Genomic DNA, 14,138 nt, shown 5'->3' on the forward strand with positions numbered 1-14,138 from the left:
CTCGAAAGCAGAAAGTGTTCAATCAGTTTAAGCTTCTGTACAGCGGATCCCGCTCGTTTGCGCAGGTACCTTAATATAATATTTGGTTGATAGTTTCAGAAACATCACTGTATTGATGAAGTCATTGTTTTTCATTACAAGTAAAATTTCCACGTCGTCTGGTGGTACATAAACGCCAAGGAAGCACACTGGAAGATTACACAATAGTTGGCCTTGAATTTGGTGCTAGACATCGGATTTTTTTGTGCAGTTCCAGTTCATTATTATTTTTTATCAACATAAAGATAAAAATCTCCCAAAGCTGCCTTTTCTCTTATGCTTCGTTTGTAATAAAATATGGCATATGGACTTTTGATTTCTACTATGTAAAGTTCATCTTCTACCATTACTAAACGATCAGGGCTGGCACCAAGGAAGCAGAGCCTGGGATTTATAATCAACTCAACTGATGTGTGTTGCTGCGTTGTGATTTTTTTCTGAAACAAAGCAAAAGCTGCCGATTCATGCTTCAGTCCATGATCCATTGCTTTTGCAGTTACGAATGATCTTTTTTGAATGAATGTTTTTACTGGGTCTGTGCTATCTCTCATATTTGTGAATGTACCAAACGTTGAAGCTGTTAATCTGTGGCTTCTTTGTTCGTGCCAATAACTGGACTTGCTCTGCGAACGGGTTTTGATTTCAATATGTTTTGAACCTTCCAAATCCACCTCCACACTTTTTAAAACATTCATTTCATTTGTTGTTAGATTTAAAAAACTATCGTTTCGTTCCCTTCCTTTAGTTTCTGCAACCTTTTCCCAGAGCTTCTCAATTAAATCGGCGTTTTGTTTTATGCGCAGTGAAACTGGTGTGCAATTGTTAGATTTTATGGTACCAATCACGGGAAGATCCAAGTTCATATTTTCAAATAGTTTGAGAAAATTGGCAAGTTTTTCTTTGGTGATTATCTGCGAACCAGCAGGCACCACGCTGAACGTCCTAACAGACGTACCCAAGAGTGATTTTGTAGGTTTGGCTGGGTCATGTTTAACGAATTCTAAGTCGCTAAATAAAAGGGGCTCATCTGTTTGAGGTTTCTTTACGTGCCACATTTGTAGCCTGGTAGTGCAAGTTACTCGTAGGGGTAACTCTTCCTCACCAGCCCTAACACAGTTCCATAATTGGTACAATAATGCGACTGAATGTTTACAAAATCCGTTCGTTCCTGCTGGGCAGGTACACGCTATCCATTTTAGCTTATTTGGCTCATTAGCAACATTAATTAAAACAAGAAAATATGTGGTAATATGTTGGTCCCCTATCTGCTTCACAAGTAGCTCTAACAAAAACCAGGTTCTCAAAATGAAATATGTAGATTATTTGAGAGACAATAATTTCGCAACCAAAAATTTCAGTTTGGTTATTACCTTGAACATTAGATTCGATACCTAAAATCTTTTCCTCTCTATAAAGCATAAAACCTTGGTTTCGTTCACGCTTTGTCATCGCATGATTTTCAGCTATATTATCTGGCAAATCTGACAGTCCAACATCATTGCCCCAACCTTCTTTCGGGAGTTTCGGAGTTACGCGTCCTTGAAGTCTAAATAGGCCTTCACAGAAAATTGTATTTATTATTAAATACTTCTAGGTGTACATTTTCAACGTGGTTACAATCTTACCTTCTTTAGACATATTTGGATTGACTCATTGAGCGTCATTACTTCAATACAAGCTTGACAAAGCCATTCATCCTCTAGGAAGCTTAGCGCGTCTGCTTCTAAGTCGGCACATTTTGGATGGTACCATGCCATCAAAAATAAATAGGGATTTATTTATTTTTGATAAAATACAAGAACCGCATTGTATCATACTGTCTGTTGTTCCTTTTGGCTGTTTACATAAGCAAAATAGCCTTCTTGATGATTCTTCAGAAAAACTCGTTGACGGACCAGGTGTATTCTTTTTTGGGTCTCATCACTGATTTCTCCGTTCTTCTTTTCAACAATATTTTTCACTTGAAAACCACTTCTCAGAGTTGTCAATGGATTCTTTCCTTTCGTCAAGAACGTCAGAGAAAACGAACTGAAGTTTTTAAAGTTTCGAAATACCGCGCCCTCTATTACACGAGTTCGGCATATATTTTTCAAAATTTTACCTCGCTTTAGGTTGGGTTTAAGTGGTACGGACTAAGGTAGCTAAAAAATATATTGCCTCATAAAAATGATACTACTGCAAGAGACACCCAATGGAGGACGACGGGGGCCGAAAACCTCCTCCACACATGGATAACTTGGGAGCCCTAGAGTCCTAGACCTCCCTCGCCAGGTGCACTCCTTGCTGGCCCAGCTCGCATGCTGACGCCTTGCCACGCGGGCTTTGTTACACCGCTTTAACCTGTTTCCTTTGCGCCAGTGTCCCCTCTGTCTGGACTTGGACACTTCCTCTGCCCAGTCAGGGCGGCCCTACGCTCTGACTTCCTGACAAACCTGCGGCACCTCAACCTCCAAAGAATGTCGGCTATGGCCTACGAGCCCCCCACTTCGTCAATTTAAAAACTAGTCGAACTATAGTTAATAAAGTGGCTTTGGACCTGTAAACCTGTCTTATTTCCAGGGGTGCTTGGTACCCCCGCCTAACACCCCTGTACTATTCCGTAATTAAATTTATTCCATAAAAAAAGACACCCAGTAGACAGTTTGTAAAATTTTAAACATAGATATTTAAAATAAAATATAAAGCAAAGATATCAATTAAAAAGCCATTTATTTTTCAAAATTAGACCCATCAGTCTAGCTTCGTTACTAAAGTTCCGGTAAAGTTTGATAAATAACAACAAACTATATAGATTTTCTCTAGCATTGGTGACAAGGCCAAGGGAATAAGTCCCGTTAAAATCTTGAATTCCTTGACTCTCCCAATAGCCCTTTCAACATGAATTCGTGCCACGGCAACACTATGGCTCTCAGAAAGTTGAGATGAAGTAAACTGATCCTGTTGTTTCAGAAACTCAGTAATGATGAGTGTAACATTTTTAGAAGCTAGTTCTTCAGCCACATCAAAACCGCGGTCTGCCATTACAGCGTCGCCTTCATCCAGCATGTCTAAAAGACCACAATGCATAAATAGCTTCCTGTCAGAAGTTCTTCCTGCGTAGAGATTGGAACAGAAAGTTATGTGACCCGAGGGTGCCATTCCAATAAGCGCCTTCGCTGTATTAGCATGTTTATAAGCGCTAAACGATTCTCTTTGTGCTTCAGATACTGAAGGCTTTTCTAGTTCGAATTCTGTACAATCGACGATAAGTCTCAAGCCAGGATACTTTTCTTTCATATTCTTAGTTGCCAGCTCATTTGTTATTTCCAGCGATGGCCATGCGGGTAAATGAGGAGCACACTCGAAAAGGAACAAAATCCACGTATTTACGATTTTAGAAACATACCCTTGTGATAGATTGTACAAATAGGCTAAATATTGTTCTGGGGTTCCTTGTCTCAGGCGTATAAGTGTCAAGAAAAATTCCTCTATTGGATTTAGTTTCCTTGGTGGTCCAGGTTTCACAACTAGAAGGAACTCTTTATCTGAAGTTTCAGTCATTTGCGATGATTCTTGTCCCACATAATTAAGTTTAGTACATTCGGGTAGCAAGAGTTGATAGAACGCCCAAAATACTTCGTAAGAAGGAAAGCCAGTGAAATATTTGATAGCTTTATCATCATTTACGAAATTTGTTAGTGTAAACTTTTCTTTACTCCGAAGTGTAAGTAGTTCAATTTCTTTTCTTATAAGTTCAACTCTACTTAGTGTATTTTGAGTATTTGAGGATTTCAATGATATCCCACTGCTTGCTTGAGAATGAGACGATGATGACGAGGGTAAATAAGATTGGCGCTGTTCCTCTACAAAAGCTGGTAATGGATCTTCGGGATTCAGGTCTGCTGGATGAATAGGCACTACGTTAAGCTCCTCTGGATTAAGATGCAATTCTTCCATTAGTTCGATTCCCTCTTTCAGGCTCATTAGAGAAAAATCACCTTTTGGAAGCGTTTGGCTGGTGATAGATTCAATTATTTCATCAGTCACTTTCGTGTTTTGAAATATGGAAGGTATTGCAAATCGTTTAAGGTGTTTTCGGCGTAATGCTCCAGTGGGTAAATAGTCGCTTTTTAAAAAGTGTTTGGAACATATAAGCGAGATTTTGAGATCAGGTGGCTTATTTCCTATTGCCGTTATTATGGCATGAAACCATTTTCGTTTCAGCTCCTTATCTTTCGGCAAAGTATGATAAGTAAGCGACGGATTGTTGTTTCGACAATTTTCTATAACGCAAGATCCTTTTCCCATGTCTAAAAATGTAAACAAATATGTTGTAAAATTTTCATAATCAGAATACTTATATATTTTAATAATAAAAATCATTTACTAATAGATTATTTTCAATTTTAACCAAAGCAGCACGCCAAGGCTTAGCGAGTTTCAGTACTTTAAAAGCTCCAAAAACGCCATAAAATAAGTTCTTACCTTTAGGTAAGTGTTGAATATCATCGATAAAGAAGCTTGGAGCCCGATTTAGTCCTATTTCATAATTTAATTCAAATAATAATGCTAAAATTAACTTCAACGAGCAGGGCTAATTTTTGGTCAGATCATCAGATGAGATTCCCGAGAGACTCCGAGCATGGCCAACTTAGATTACCGGTGGTAGAAGGCCTGCCAGCTTCACCCGAGCCCCATGTTAAAAAACGACTAGCAAAATCGCCCCTACTTCCGACTTTCGCTGTTAGTGCCGCTACCAGCCCAGCTTTCCTCGAAATGCTTTTTCTATGGGAAGAAAAAATCGGAAGTGGACTTGGTTTTGGAGCATTTTTAATATATTTACCGATTTGTTTCGTGGCCGAGTTTTAAATGAGAAGTCAAGTAAGTTCTAACAGAAGAAAACTTCTCGGAAAACCCCACTAATTTTAATGTAAACTTCCTTCGGAACAGCGCATTTCTCCGCCTTAAAAAGAACTCCAACTTTGAATGTTGATTATTCGTCAAATAACTGACGGAAAATTATGAAATTGGTCTCAAAATATAGATTAGAACTTGACTTCTCATTTAAAACTCGGCCACGAAAAAAATTGGTAAATATATTAAAAATGCTCCAAAACCAAGTCCACTTCCGAATTTTTCTTCCCATAGAAAAAGGATTACGAGGAAAACTGGGCTGGTAGCGCACCTAACGGCGAAAGTCGAAACTTCGAAAGTAGGGGCGATTTTGGTAGTCGTTTTTTAACATGGGGCTCGGGTGAAGTTGGCAGGCCTTCTACCACCGGTATTCTAAGTTGGCCATGCTCCGAGAGTGCCCGTCAGTGACGTCACCAGATTTTTAGCGACATTAGGTTGGCTCGCCGATTACAGTAGTTCTCAAAGTCGCCGCCAATCTGGGAAATAGCACACTTACTCTGGTTCAAAACCAGTTTATTAATTGCTTGGACTAGTTTTTAAATTTGAGAGGTGGGGCTTAGTGGTACTCGGGACCAGTTAATTAATTGCAAATTTATAGGAGTACAAAGGCTGGGACCAGTCCGGAGACCAGTTTATTATTTCGGACCTTAGGGGGTCACTGGTCCCGACTCCCAAGGACTAGTTTAAAAAATATCCTTATTTCCCAGACTGATCGCCGCTATGGCTAGCCCACTCGATCATGTGCAACTTGCGTGATCGAGTGAGCTGTGGTATGATTCAGTATTTCCGCAATTACGTCGGTTCCTGTATGAATGTATTTGTCAATCGAAATTAAGAAGTTTGTAATTACCTAGTTTTTAATTTCGCGGGAGAAATTGGTATAACAACAGTTACGTCATTCAAACATTGAATACCTTTTTCGAGTGTACAAGAAAAATAATCTGCTATTATCAGATATACTAGGAGCCACCTTGGATGAAGAATAGTTACACTTGGATATATCAGTCGACAAATTTTATGACCACAAATGGCTTACGCGACCTTCGCGCCGCGTAGTGTGAAAATCTTGAAACTCCCGTAACAAACAAGAAACACGTGTTTAGTTTAGCCAAGGCCTAGGGCTATTTAAACATCAACTTTACTGGTTTCTTTTATTATAGAAGGTAATTATATTTAAAGTATAAAGTCACCTACTATAATAATTAGAAGAATAATAGTTCATCTTTAAAACTTCCATAATCATAAATCACCGCATAAACAAAAGCCACTGAAAACGATCTTAACCCTAACCGCCGTTTATTTTTCAAATTCAAACGGAATCAGAGCAGAAGACGTAACAAACGGAAACCAAAAAATAATCATTTCCGGTAAAAACAGCTTGTCGCGTTACCAAATTTCGAACCCCTCTAATGCGCATCCGCGACCGCGGCCAGAAGCACACGTTATACTACGAGTGATATATCCAAGTGTAACTATTCTTCATCCAAGGAGCCACAGTAACCCGTCAGAGATTAAATAGTAGGTGTTTGTATTTTGGCCTTGAGGGAATAGAGAGCTTTCAGATGGGATAGTAGTACGTCACACCCTCCCAAGTCTTACCGCGGTTCTGGTATCCATATTGGGTGGTCTCAGCTTCATTACTGCTTTAAAACCACCAATATTGCAGCGTAAATTATGTCACAAGACTCGGCTCCTCCTCCAACTGAAAGCTCTCTATAAAGCATTTTAATTTCCGCGTCATAATATGAATCTTGAACTGAAAAAAAGCTTTTAAATAACTCGTTTGTCGCCACTCATATCATAACGGAATAACAATAAATAGGCAGTCTCTTTTGTCAGCACTCGTAAGCCTATCTAACGTAGCTTTGCTTTGTGCGCTGACAAGAGTCGATGATGGTGGTGTTTAGAAGCCAGTGTGTACAGACTGGTGTCCATGTGGGATGGACAAGAGACCAGATGATGGTGGTGTTTAGATTAGAGCCAGTAAGTATAGACTGGTGTCCGTGTGAGATGGACAAATGGCCAGAGGATGGTGGTGATAGGCAGACATTGGAGTAATAGCCATTGTAAGTGGAATACTATTTTCCAAATTTCCGGGAACTGTAAATGCGGTCCGGAAATTGAGAACACATTTGCTCCGATTTGCCAACTGCGAACGCGGTCCCCTGGGGTGCAACAACAGATGCAGACACGTTGAAATTGTTGGAGAAATCGACTCCTATCTACTCGGAACATATTAACTCTGTAATTTAAGAAAGGCGATGTTGTTTTTTAACCGGTTAATATCTTAAAGGGACTGTAAAGAAGGCATCGGTGGGTGGGTAAAAATTATTTGAAATACGTCAGAGGCACGTGACCAAGGAGAGGCGTGGTTCAAAGAAGCTTAGTTCGTTTTATTTCGAAAACTACCACTTCATGGAATTGGCGCTGCAATCTCGCGAAAAACAAGGACTAGATGTCCAGTTCTCCTCCATGAGGAGCTTTTGTATCTTGACATCACGTGATGTCTGTGACGTATTTCAAATAATTTTTACCCACCCGCCGATGCCTTCTTTGCAGTCCCTTTAATACTGGTTTTTTGGAAACTGCTATAAATAGCAATGTTATGTTATCATTAGCTTCACTCTTCACTTCACTCTCTCACTCGTTTAATAAACAGTTCGTTATTTTATTTGGTCTCTCTCTTCCTTATGGATTATCTCTTTAATATAAGTTAGCTTTAAGGCTATGAAAATCTATCAGGTTATGGGCTCAGCCACGTATAAATACTTATGTTAAGGAAGGTCGGGTACCAGTTAGTATAGTAGTATAATTAGACTTAGTCTTCGGTCAATACGTACAAGATGGCTTCAAGCGACTTTAAATCTCTTGTCACGAAGTTGAACAACTATGGAAATTCAAAATCAACATGGTACTGACCAGAGACAATCTATGGGAAGTCGTAGAGAAAGCGAAACCTACGTCTGAACCTCCTGCTGACTGGGATAAGAGAGACAAGCAAGCCCAAGCTGCTATAGCACTGTCTGTGGAAGACGATCAATTAATTCATATCGTTCACGAGAAGACTGCCCGTTCCATGTGGAAGACATTTCAGAAGTTACATGAGCAAGCGAACATCACTAGCAAATTATTCCTGCTACGGAAGATGCATCAAATGCGCTTCAAGGACGATGACCAAAGTATGCAAGACCACATAGGGTCCATGTTGGAGATCGTCGAGAAATTACGAGGAATCGGAGAAAATCTGCCTGATACACACGTCGCTGCCATGCTACTCTGCAGTCTACCGGAATCTTACAATGTCTTGGTCACAGCCCTCGAAGTGAGACCGAAAGCAGATCTGACACTAGACTTCGTGAAAGCGAAAGTACTGGACGAATTCAATCGACGCCAAGAGACTAGAGCAGCTTCCTCTAGGAATGACACAGCGTTGCAGACTTCAAGTCAAAGCAAAGGTCGAAGATTCAATAATCAACGGCGTCGTCCAAGCAGAGGAGTCTGTTATCATTGTAACAAGCCAGGGTACTATACAGGGTGTTTCTGATAAGTCTGCCATAAATCAAGGGGCGTGTTCTTTGGGTCAAACTGAGTGGAAAGTGTCAAAGAACATGGGGTGTACAAGAATTTGCAACGAAGATATGGCCCCCCAAACATTGGCACCTAAAACGAGAAAATATTCGAATATGTAGACTAAAACAAATTCAGCCTTATCAACTTGTTTAGAAATAATGAGACAATTTCAATAGTTTCCCTCTAACATCGTTATTGAACTTTCACCTGGCAGAAGTGTATTAAATGAGTAGAAGTATGCCTACTCTAGTAAAGTAAATTCAAAGTATCATGGTACCTTTCGGTTGGCATTACTTTTATTCTTAACAAGTTAACATGGACGTTACAGGTATTGTTCAAAATGTCCACCACCGGCGTTAAGACAAACATGAACCCGTCTTTCGAAAGATTCTTGGACATGTTGGAAGATTCCTGGCATGTTCCTGATTGTTTGACAACCTTCAATAATTCGTCTTCGCAAGTCTTCCTCATCACGGACTTCATTCTTGTACACGATGTCTTTGAGATGACCCCAAAGATAGAAATCGCACGGATTTAAATCCGGAGATCTGGCTGGCCACGCAACTGGTCCTCCACGCCCAATCCACCTCAAATTAAACGTAGCATTAAGATGTTCTCTAACTGCACGGCTGAAATGTGGGGGTGCCCCGTCGTGCATAAACCACATGTCACGAAGTAATGCTAACGGTATGTCCTCGAGTAGTTCAGGTAAAGTATCTCTTAAGAACGTGAGATATGCTTCACCATTTAGTCTGGGTGGAAGAAAATGCGGACCTAGTAAATGATTACCGACAATGCCGCACCATACGTTTAAAGAAAATTGCTGTTGGTGACTTCTAACACTAGTTGCGTGTGGGTTTAATTGGCGCCATTCGTGGTGGTTGTGATAGTTCAGAATTCCATCCCGGGAAAAATGTGCCTCGTCGGTTACTAAAAGGACCCGTGGAAATTGATTGTCCTCTACTCTGGCCAAAAACCACTCGCAAAAGTCGATGCGTCTTGGATAATCTGCCGGGTTAAGAGCTTGCACCTTTTGAATATGATACGGGTGAAACTGATGTCCGCGGAGAATTCGCCAGACCAAAACGTGATTAACATGTAATTGTCGTCCAACTTGTCTGGTACTTGTCGAGGGGTCCTCATCGAACATGGCAAGGTCGTCTTCCTCGATTTCCTCCATGTCTTCTGGAATGTCTCGCTCTCGAACGTTGTTGGGTTGTACTTGTCCGATGTCCCTCAAGCGCCTGTCAACAGCCTCGAACGTACGACGATTTGGTATGCGTCGTTGCGGAAATTGTTCCTGGTATCGCCGCTGTGCTTCCACTGAATTGCCCTGCGCCAGTCCATACATGAGATGCATGTCTGCATATTCTGCATTGGTATACGCCATACTGTACTACCACACGTTCGTTCGAAGTGATACTGTGACGTTATCAACAACATCGCGTTACTTTATAGCAAACCACCGTTTAGTTTTTACGTTTGCGTCATGACTGTCAGCATTGTTTTTTATTCACAAACGTAAACAATAAACGGTGGTTTGCTAAAAAGTCTTTGGGGTCATCTCAAAGATTTTTTTGACATCGTGTACAAGAATGAAGTCCGTGAATAAAAAACAATGCTGACAGTCATGACGCAAACGTAAAAAGTAAACGGTGGTTTGCTATAAAGTAACGCGATGTTGTTGATAACGTCACAGTATCACTTCGAACGAACGTGTGGTAGTACAGTATGGCGTATACCAATGCAGAATATGCAGACATGCATCTCATGTATGGACTGGCGCAGGGCAATTCAGTGGAAGCACAGCGGCGATACCAGGAACAATTTCCGCAACGACGCATACCAAATCGTCGTACGTTCGAGGCTGTTGACAGGCGCTTGAGGGACATCGGACAAGTACAACCCAACAACGTTCGAGAGCGAGACATTCCAGAAGACATGGAGGAAATCGAGGAAGACGTCCTTGCCATGTTCGATGAGGACCCCTCGACAAGTACCAGACAAGTTGGACGACAATTACATGTTAATCACGTTTTGGTCTGGCGAATTCTCCGCGGACATCAGTTTCACCCGTATCATATTCAAAAGGTGCAAGCTCTTAACCCGGCAGATTATCCAAGACGCATCGACTTTTGCGAGTGGTTTTTGGCCAGAGTAGAGGACAATCAATTTCCACGGGTCCTTTTAGTAACCGACGAGGCACATTTTTCCCGGGATGGAATTCTGAACTATCACAACCACCACGAATGGCGCCAATTAAACCCACACGCAACTAGTGTTAGAAGTCACCAACAGCAATTTTCTTTAAACGTATGGTGCGGCATTGTCGGTAATCATTTACTAGGTCCGCATTTTCTTCCACGCAGACTAAATGGTGAAGCATATCTCACGTTCTTAAGAGACACTTTACCTGAACTACTCGAGGACATACCGTTAGCATTACTTCGTGACATGTGGTTTATGCACGACGGGGCACCCCCACATTTCAGCCGTGCAGTTAGAGAACATCTTAATGCTACGTTTAATTTGAGGTGGATTGGGCGTGGAGGACCAGTTGCGTGGCCAGCCAGATCTCCGGATTTAAATCCGTGCGATTTCTATCTTTGGGGTCATCTCAAAGACATCGTGTACAAGAATGAAGTCCGTGATGAGGAAGACTTGCGAAGACGAATTATTGAAGGTTGTCAAACAATCAGGAACATGCCAGGAATCTTCCAACATGTCCAAGAATCTTTCGAAAGACGGGTTCATGTTTGTCTTAACGCCGGTGGTGGACATTTTGAACAATACCTGTAACGTCCATGTTAACTTGTTAAGAATAAAAGTAATACCAACCGAAAGGTACCATGATACTTTGAATTTACTTTACTAGAGTAGGCATACTTCTACTCATTTAATACACTTCTGCCAGGTGAAAGTTCAATAACGATGTTAGAGGGAAACTATTGAAATTGTCTCATTATTTCTAAACAAGTTGATAAGGCTGAATTTGTTTTAGTCTACATATTCGAATATTTTCTTTTTTTAGGGGCCAATGTTTGGGGGGCCATATCTTCGTTGCAAATTCTTGTACACCCCATGTTCTTTGACACTTTCCACTCAGTTTGACCCAAAGAACACGCCCCTTGAATTATGGCAGACTTATCAGAAACACCCTGTATAAAGGATTGCCGAGGTTACAAAGATAAGCTGGATCGAGAACATGCTGCATCCCGAAGTGAGCGAAGTAAAGCAGCGGTAGAAAAGAGAACGAGCGGGGAGTATACAGCCTTCAAGGCTTCGAATGGCTCACAAGCGAACTCATGGTATGTGGACTCAGGGGCCACCAGTCACATGTCCAGCGCTCGGAAGAATTTCAAAATCATAACTCCGAGGGGATAGACTAATCTGCTGAATGTCTGAACGTCTGAACTGTTGAAAATAGTAGAATTCCTACTATAAAATTCTCCCATCCTACCAAACCGTAAACTGTCTGAACCTTTTTGACTATTTTGCTGAAAGGCCGAATTCTGAACAGTTAACATTGAAATTAAAGTAAGTGATCATCTGAAACCTTTTGACTATTTTGCTGAAATGCTGAATTCTGAACCGTGAACTTTGAAATTAATGTAAGATAGAGACCGTCTGAACGTTTAAATCTATTTTGCTGAAATGCTGAATTCTGAACCGTGAATTTTGAAAATGAAGTAGAATGGATACCGTCTGAACGTTTTTGACTATTTTGCTGAAATGATGCATTCTGAACCGTGAATTTTGAAAATGAAGTAGAATGGAGACCGTCTGAACTTTTTTTTTTCTGAAATGCTGAATTCTGAACCGAAATTAATGTAAGATAGAGACCATCTGAACTTTTTGACTATTTTGCTGAAATGCTAAATTCTGAACCGTGAATTTTGAAAATGAAGTAGAAAGGAGACCGCATGAACTTTTTTGACTATTTTGCTGAAATGCTGAATTCTGAACAGTGAATTTTGAAAATGAAGTAGAATGGATACCGTCTGAACTTTTTGACTAATTTGCTGAAATGCCGAATTCTGAACCGTGAACTTTGAAGTTAATGTAAGATAGAGACCGTCTGAACGTTTTAAACTATTTTGCTGAAATGCTGAATTCTGAACCGTGAATTTTGAAAATGAAGTAGAATGGATACCGTCTGAACGTTTTTCACTATTTTGCTGAAATGATGAATTCTGAACCGTGAATTTTGAAAATGAAGTAGAATGGAGACCGTCTGAACTTTTTTTTTCTGAAATGCTGAATTCTGAACCGAAATTAATGTAAGATAGAGACCATCTGAACTTTTTGACTATTTTGCTGAAATGCTAAATTCTGAACCGTGAATTTTGAAAATGAAGTAGAAAGGAGACCGCATGAACTTTTTTGACTATTTTGCTGAAATGCTGAATTCTGAACAGTGAATTTTGACAATGAAGTAGAATGGAGACCGTCTGAACTTTTTTTTTCTGAAATGCTGAATTCTGAACCGAAATTAATGTAAGATAGAGACCGTCTGAACTTTTTGACTATTTTGCTGAAATGCTAAATTCTGAACCGTGAATTTTGAAAATGAAGTAGAAAGGAGACCGTGTGAACTTTTTTGACTATTTTGCTGAAATGCTGAATTCTGAACCGTGAATTTTGAAAATGAAGTAGAATGGAGACCGTCTGAACTTTTTGACTATTTTGCTGAAATGCCGAATTCTGCACCTAAATTAATGAAAGATAGAGACCGTCTGAACTCTTTTCACTATTTTGCTGAAACGCTGAATTCTGAACCGTGAACTTTGAAATTAATGTAAGATAGAGACCGTCTGAACTTTTTTGACTATTTTGCCGAAATGCTGAATTGATAATATGCCGAGGGGAGGACAACTAAATGAACTTCAAGGACTGGCGACAGAAGTATAGCTATGATATTTTTAGGACATACCGAATTTACCAAAACCATTCATTTTTGGTAAAGTAATCTGAGAAATTTCCAAATTATTGGATGAAGAAAATTTTAGAAATTCCAAAAATAAGGAAAAGGAGAATATAAGCGGGAAGTTGCGAAAATTACATTAGCGATATTTTAGTTTCTAAAAAAAGCATTAAACCAATATTTTGGGAAAAAGGCACTAATTGGTTTTTAAGTAACTAGGCTTTCTCAACTAAAATTTGCCTTTTCCAAAATTTTTATACTCAAATAAAATGAGACCTTTTCTGAAATTTTTCTCAATTAAAATCCAAATCCACCTTTTCCAGAATTTAGATGCTTACTTCATTTACAACACGAATAAAATGGGACCATTTCCTAATTTTGTCTAAATTAAAATCCACCTTTTCAAATATTATTAGCATAAATTTCATAATTTTTGTAAATTCTGCTTTTATTAGTGAGATCTAGAATTCAGCATTTCAGCAAAATAGTCAAAAAATTTCAGACGGTCTCTATCTTAAATTAATTTCAAATTTCACGGTTCAGAATTCAGCATTTCAGCAAAATAGTCAAAAAAGTTCAGACGGTCTCCATTCTACTTCATTTTCAAAATTCACGGTTCAGAATTCAGCATTTCCGCAAAATAGTCAAAAAAGTTCAAACGGTCTCTATCTTACATTAATTCAAAATTCACGGTTCAGAATTCAGCAAAATA

General features: G+C 39.7%; 2 protein-coding genes across 3 annotated transcripts in view; one reads left to right on the top strand and one right to left on the bottom strand.

Moving 5' to 3' along the window:
- Window positions 1–2,729: 2,729 nt before the first annotated feature.
- LOC149619009 (uncharacterized) lies at window positions 2,730–4,669 on the bottom strand. Of its 2 annotated transcripts, XM_089855234.1 has the most exons (3): window positions 4,504–4,669; window positions 4,017–4,328; window positions 2,730–3,950 (listed from the first exon to the last, which is right to left on the bottom strand). In XM_089855234.1, exons 2-3 carry the CDS (start codon window positions 4,324–4,326, stop codon window positions 2,770–2,772), a joined length of 1,491 nt encoding a protein of 496 aa, XP_089711360.1. In that variant the 5' UTR covers window positions 4,327–4,328; window positions 4,504–4,669; the 3' UTR covers window positions 2,730–2,769. The 2 variants fall into 2 exon arrangements, with proteins under 2 accessions (XP_089711360.1, XP_089711359.1); XM_089855233.1 differs by having other exon boundaries at window positions 2,730–4,328.
- Window positions 4,494–14,138, top strand: part of LOC149619010 (uncharacterized) — a 49,666-nt gene continuing 40,021 nt past the window's right edge. Inside the window, exon 1 of the mRNA XM_089855235.1 lies at window positions 4,494–4,509. The gene's annotated coding sequence lies outside the window, so the exon portion shown is untranslated. The remainder of the gene's footprint in view (window positions 4,510–14,138) is intronic.

The sequence above is a fragment of the Phalangium opilio genome, unplaced genomic scaffold, assembly GCF_054372755.1.
Source record: "Phalangium opilio isolate 3A_F unplaced genomic scaffold, DU_Popi_V2 ptg000209l_1, whole genome shotgun sequence".
Taxonomy (NCBI): domain Eukaryota; kingdom Metazoa; phylum Arthropoda; class Arachnida; order Opiliones; family Phalangiidae; genus Phalangium; species Phalangium opilio.

Excerpts from the sequence above, each read along its gene's own strand:
- LOC149619009 (XM_089855233.1), bottom strand. The coding sequence starts at position 4,326 with ATGGGAAAAGGATCTTGCGTTATAGAAAATTGTCGAAACAACAATCCG.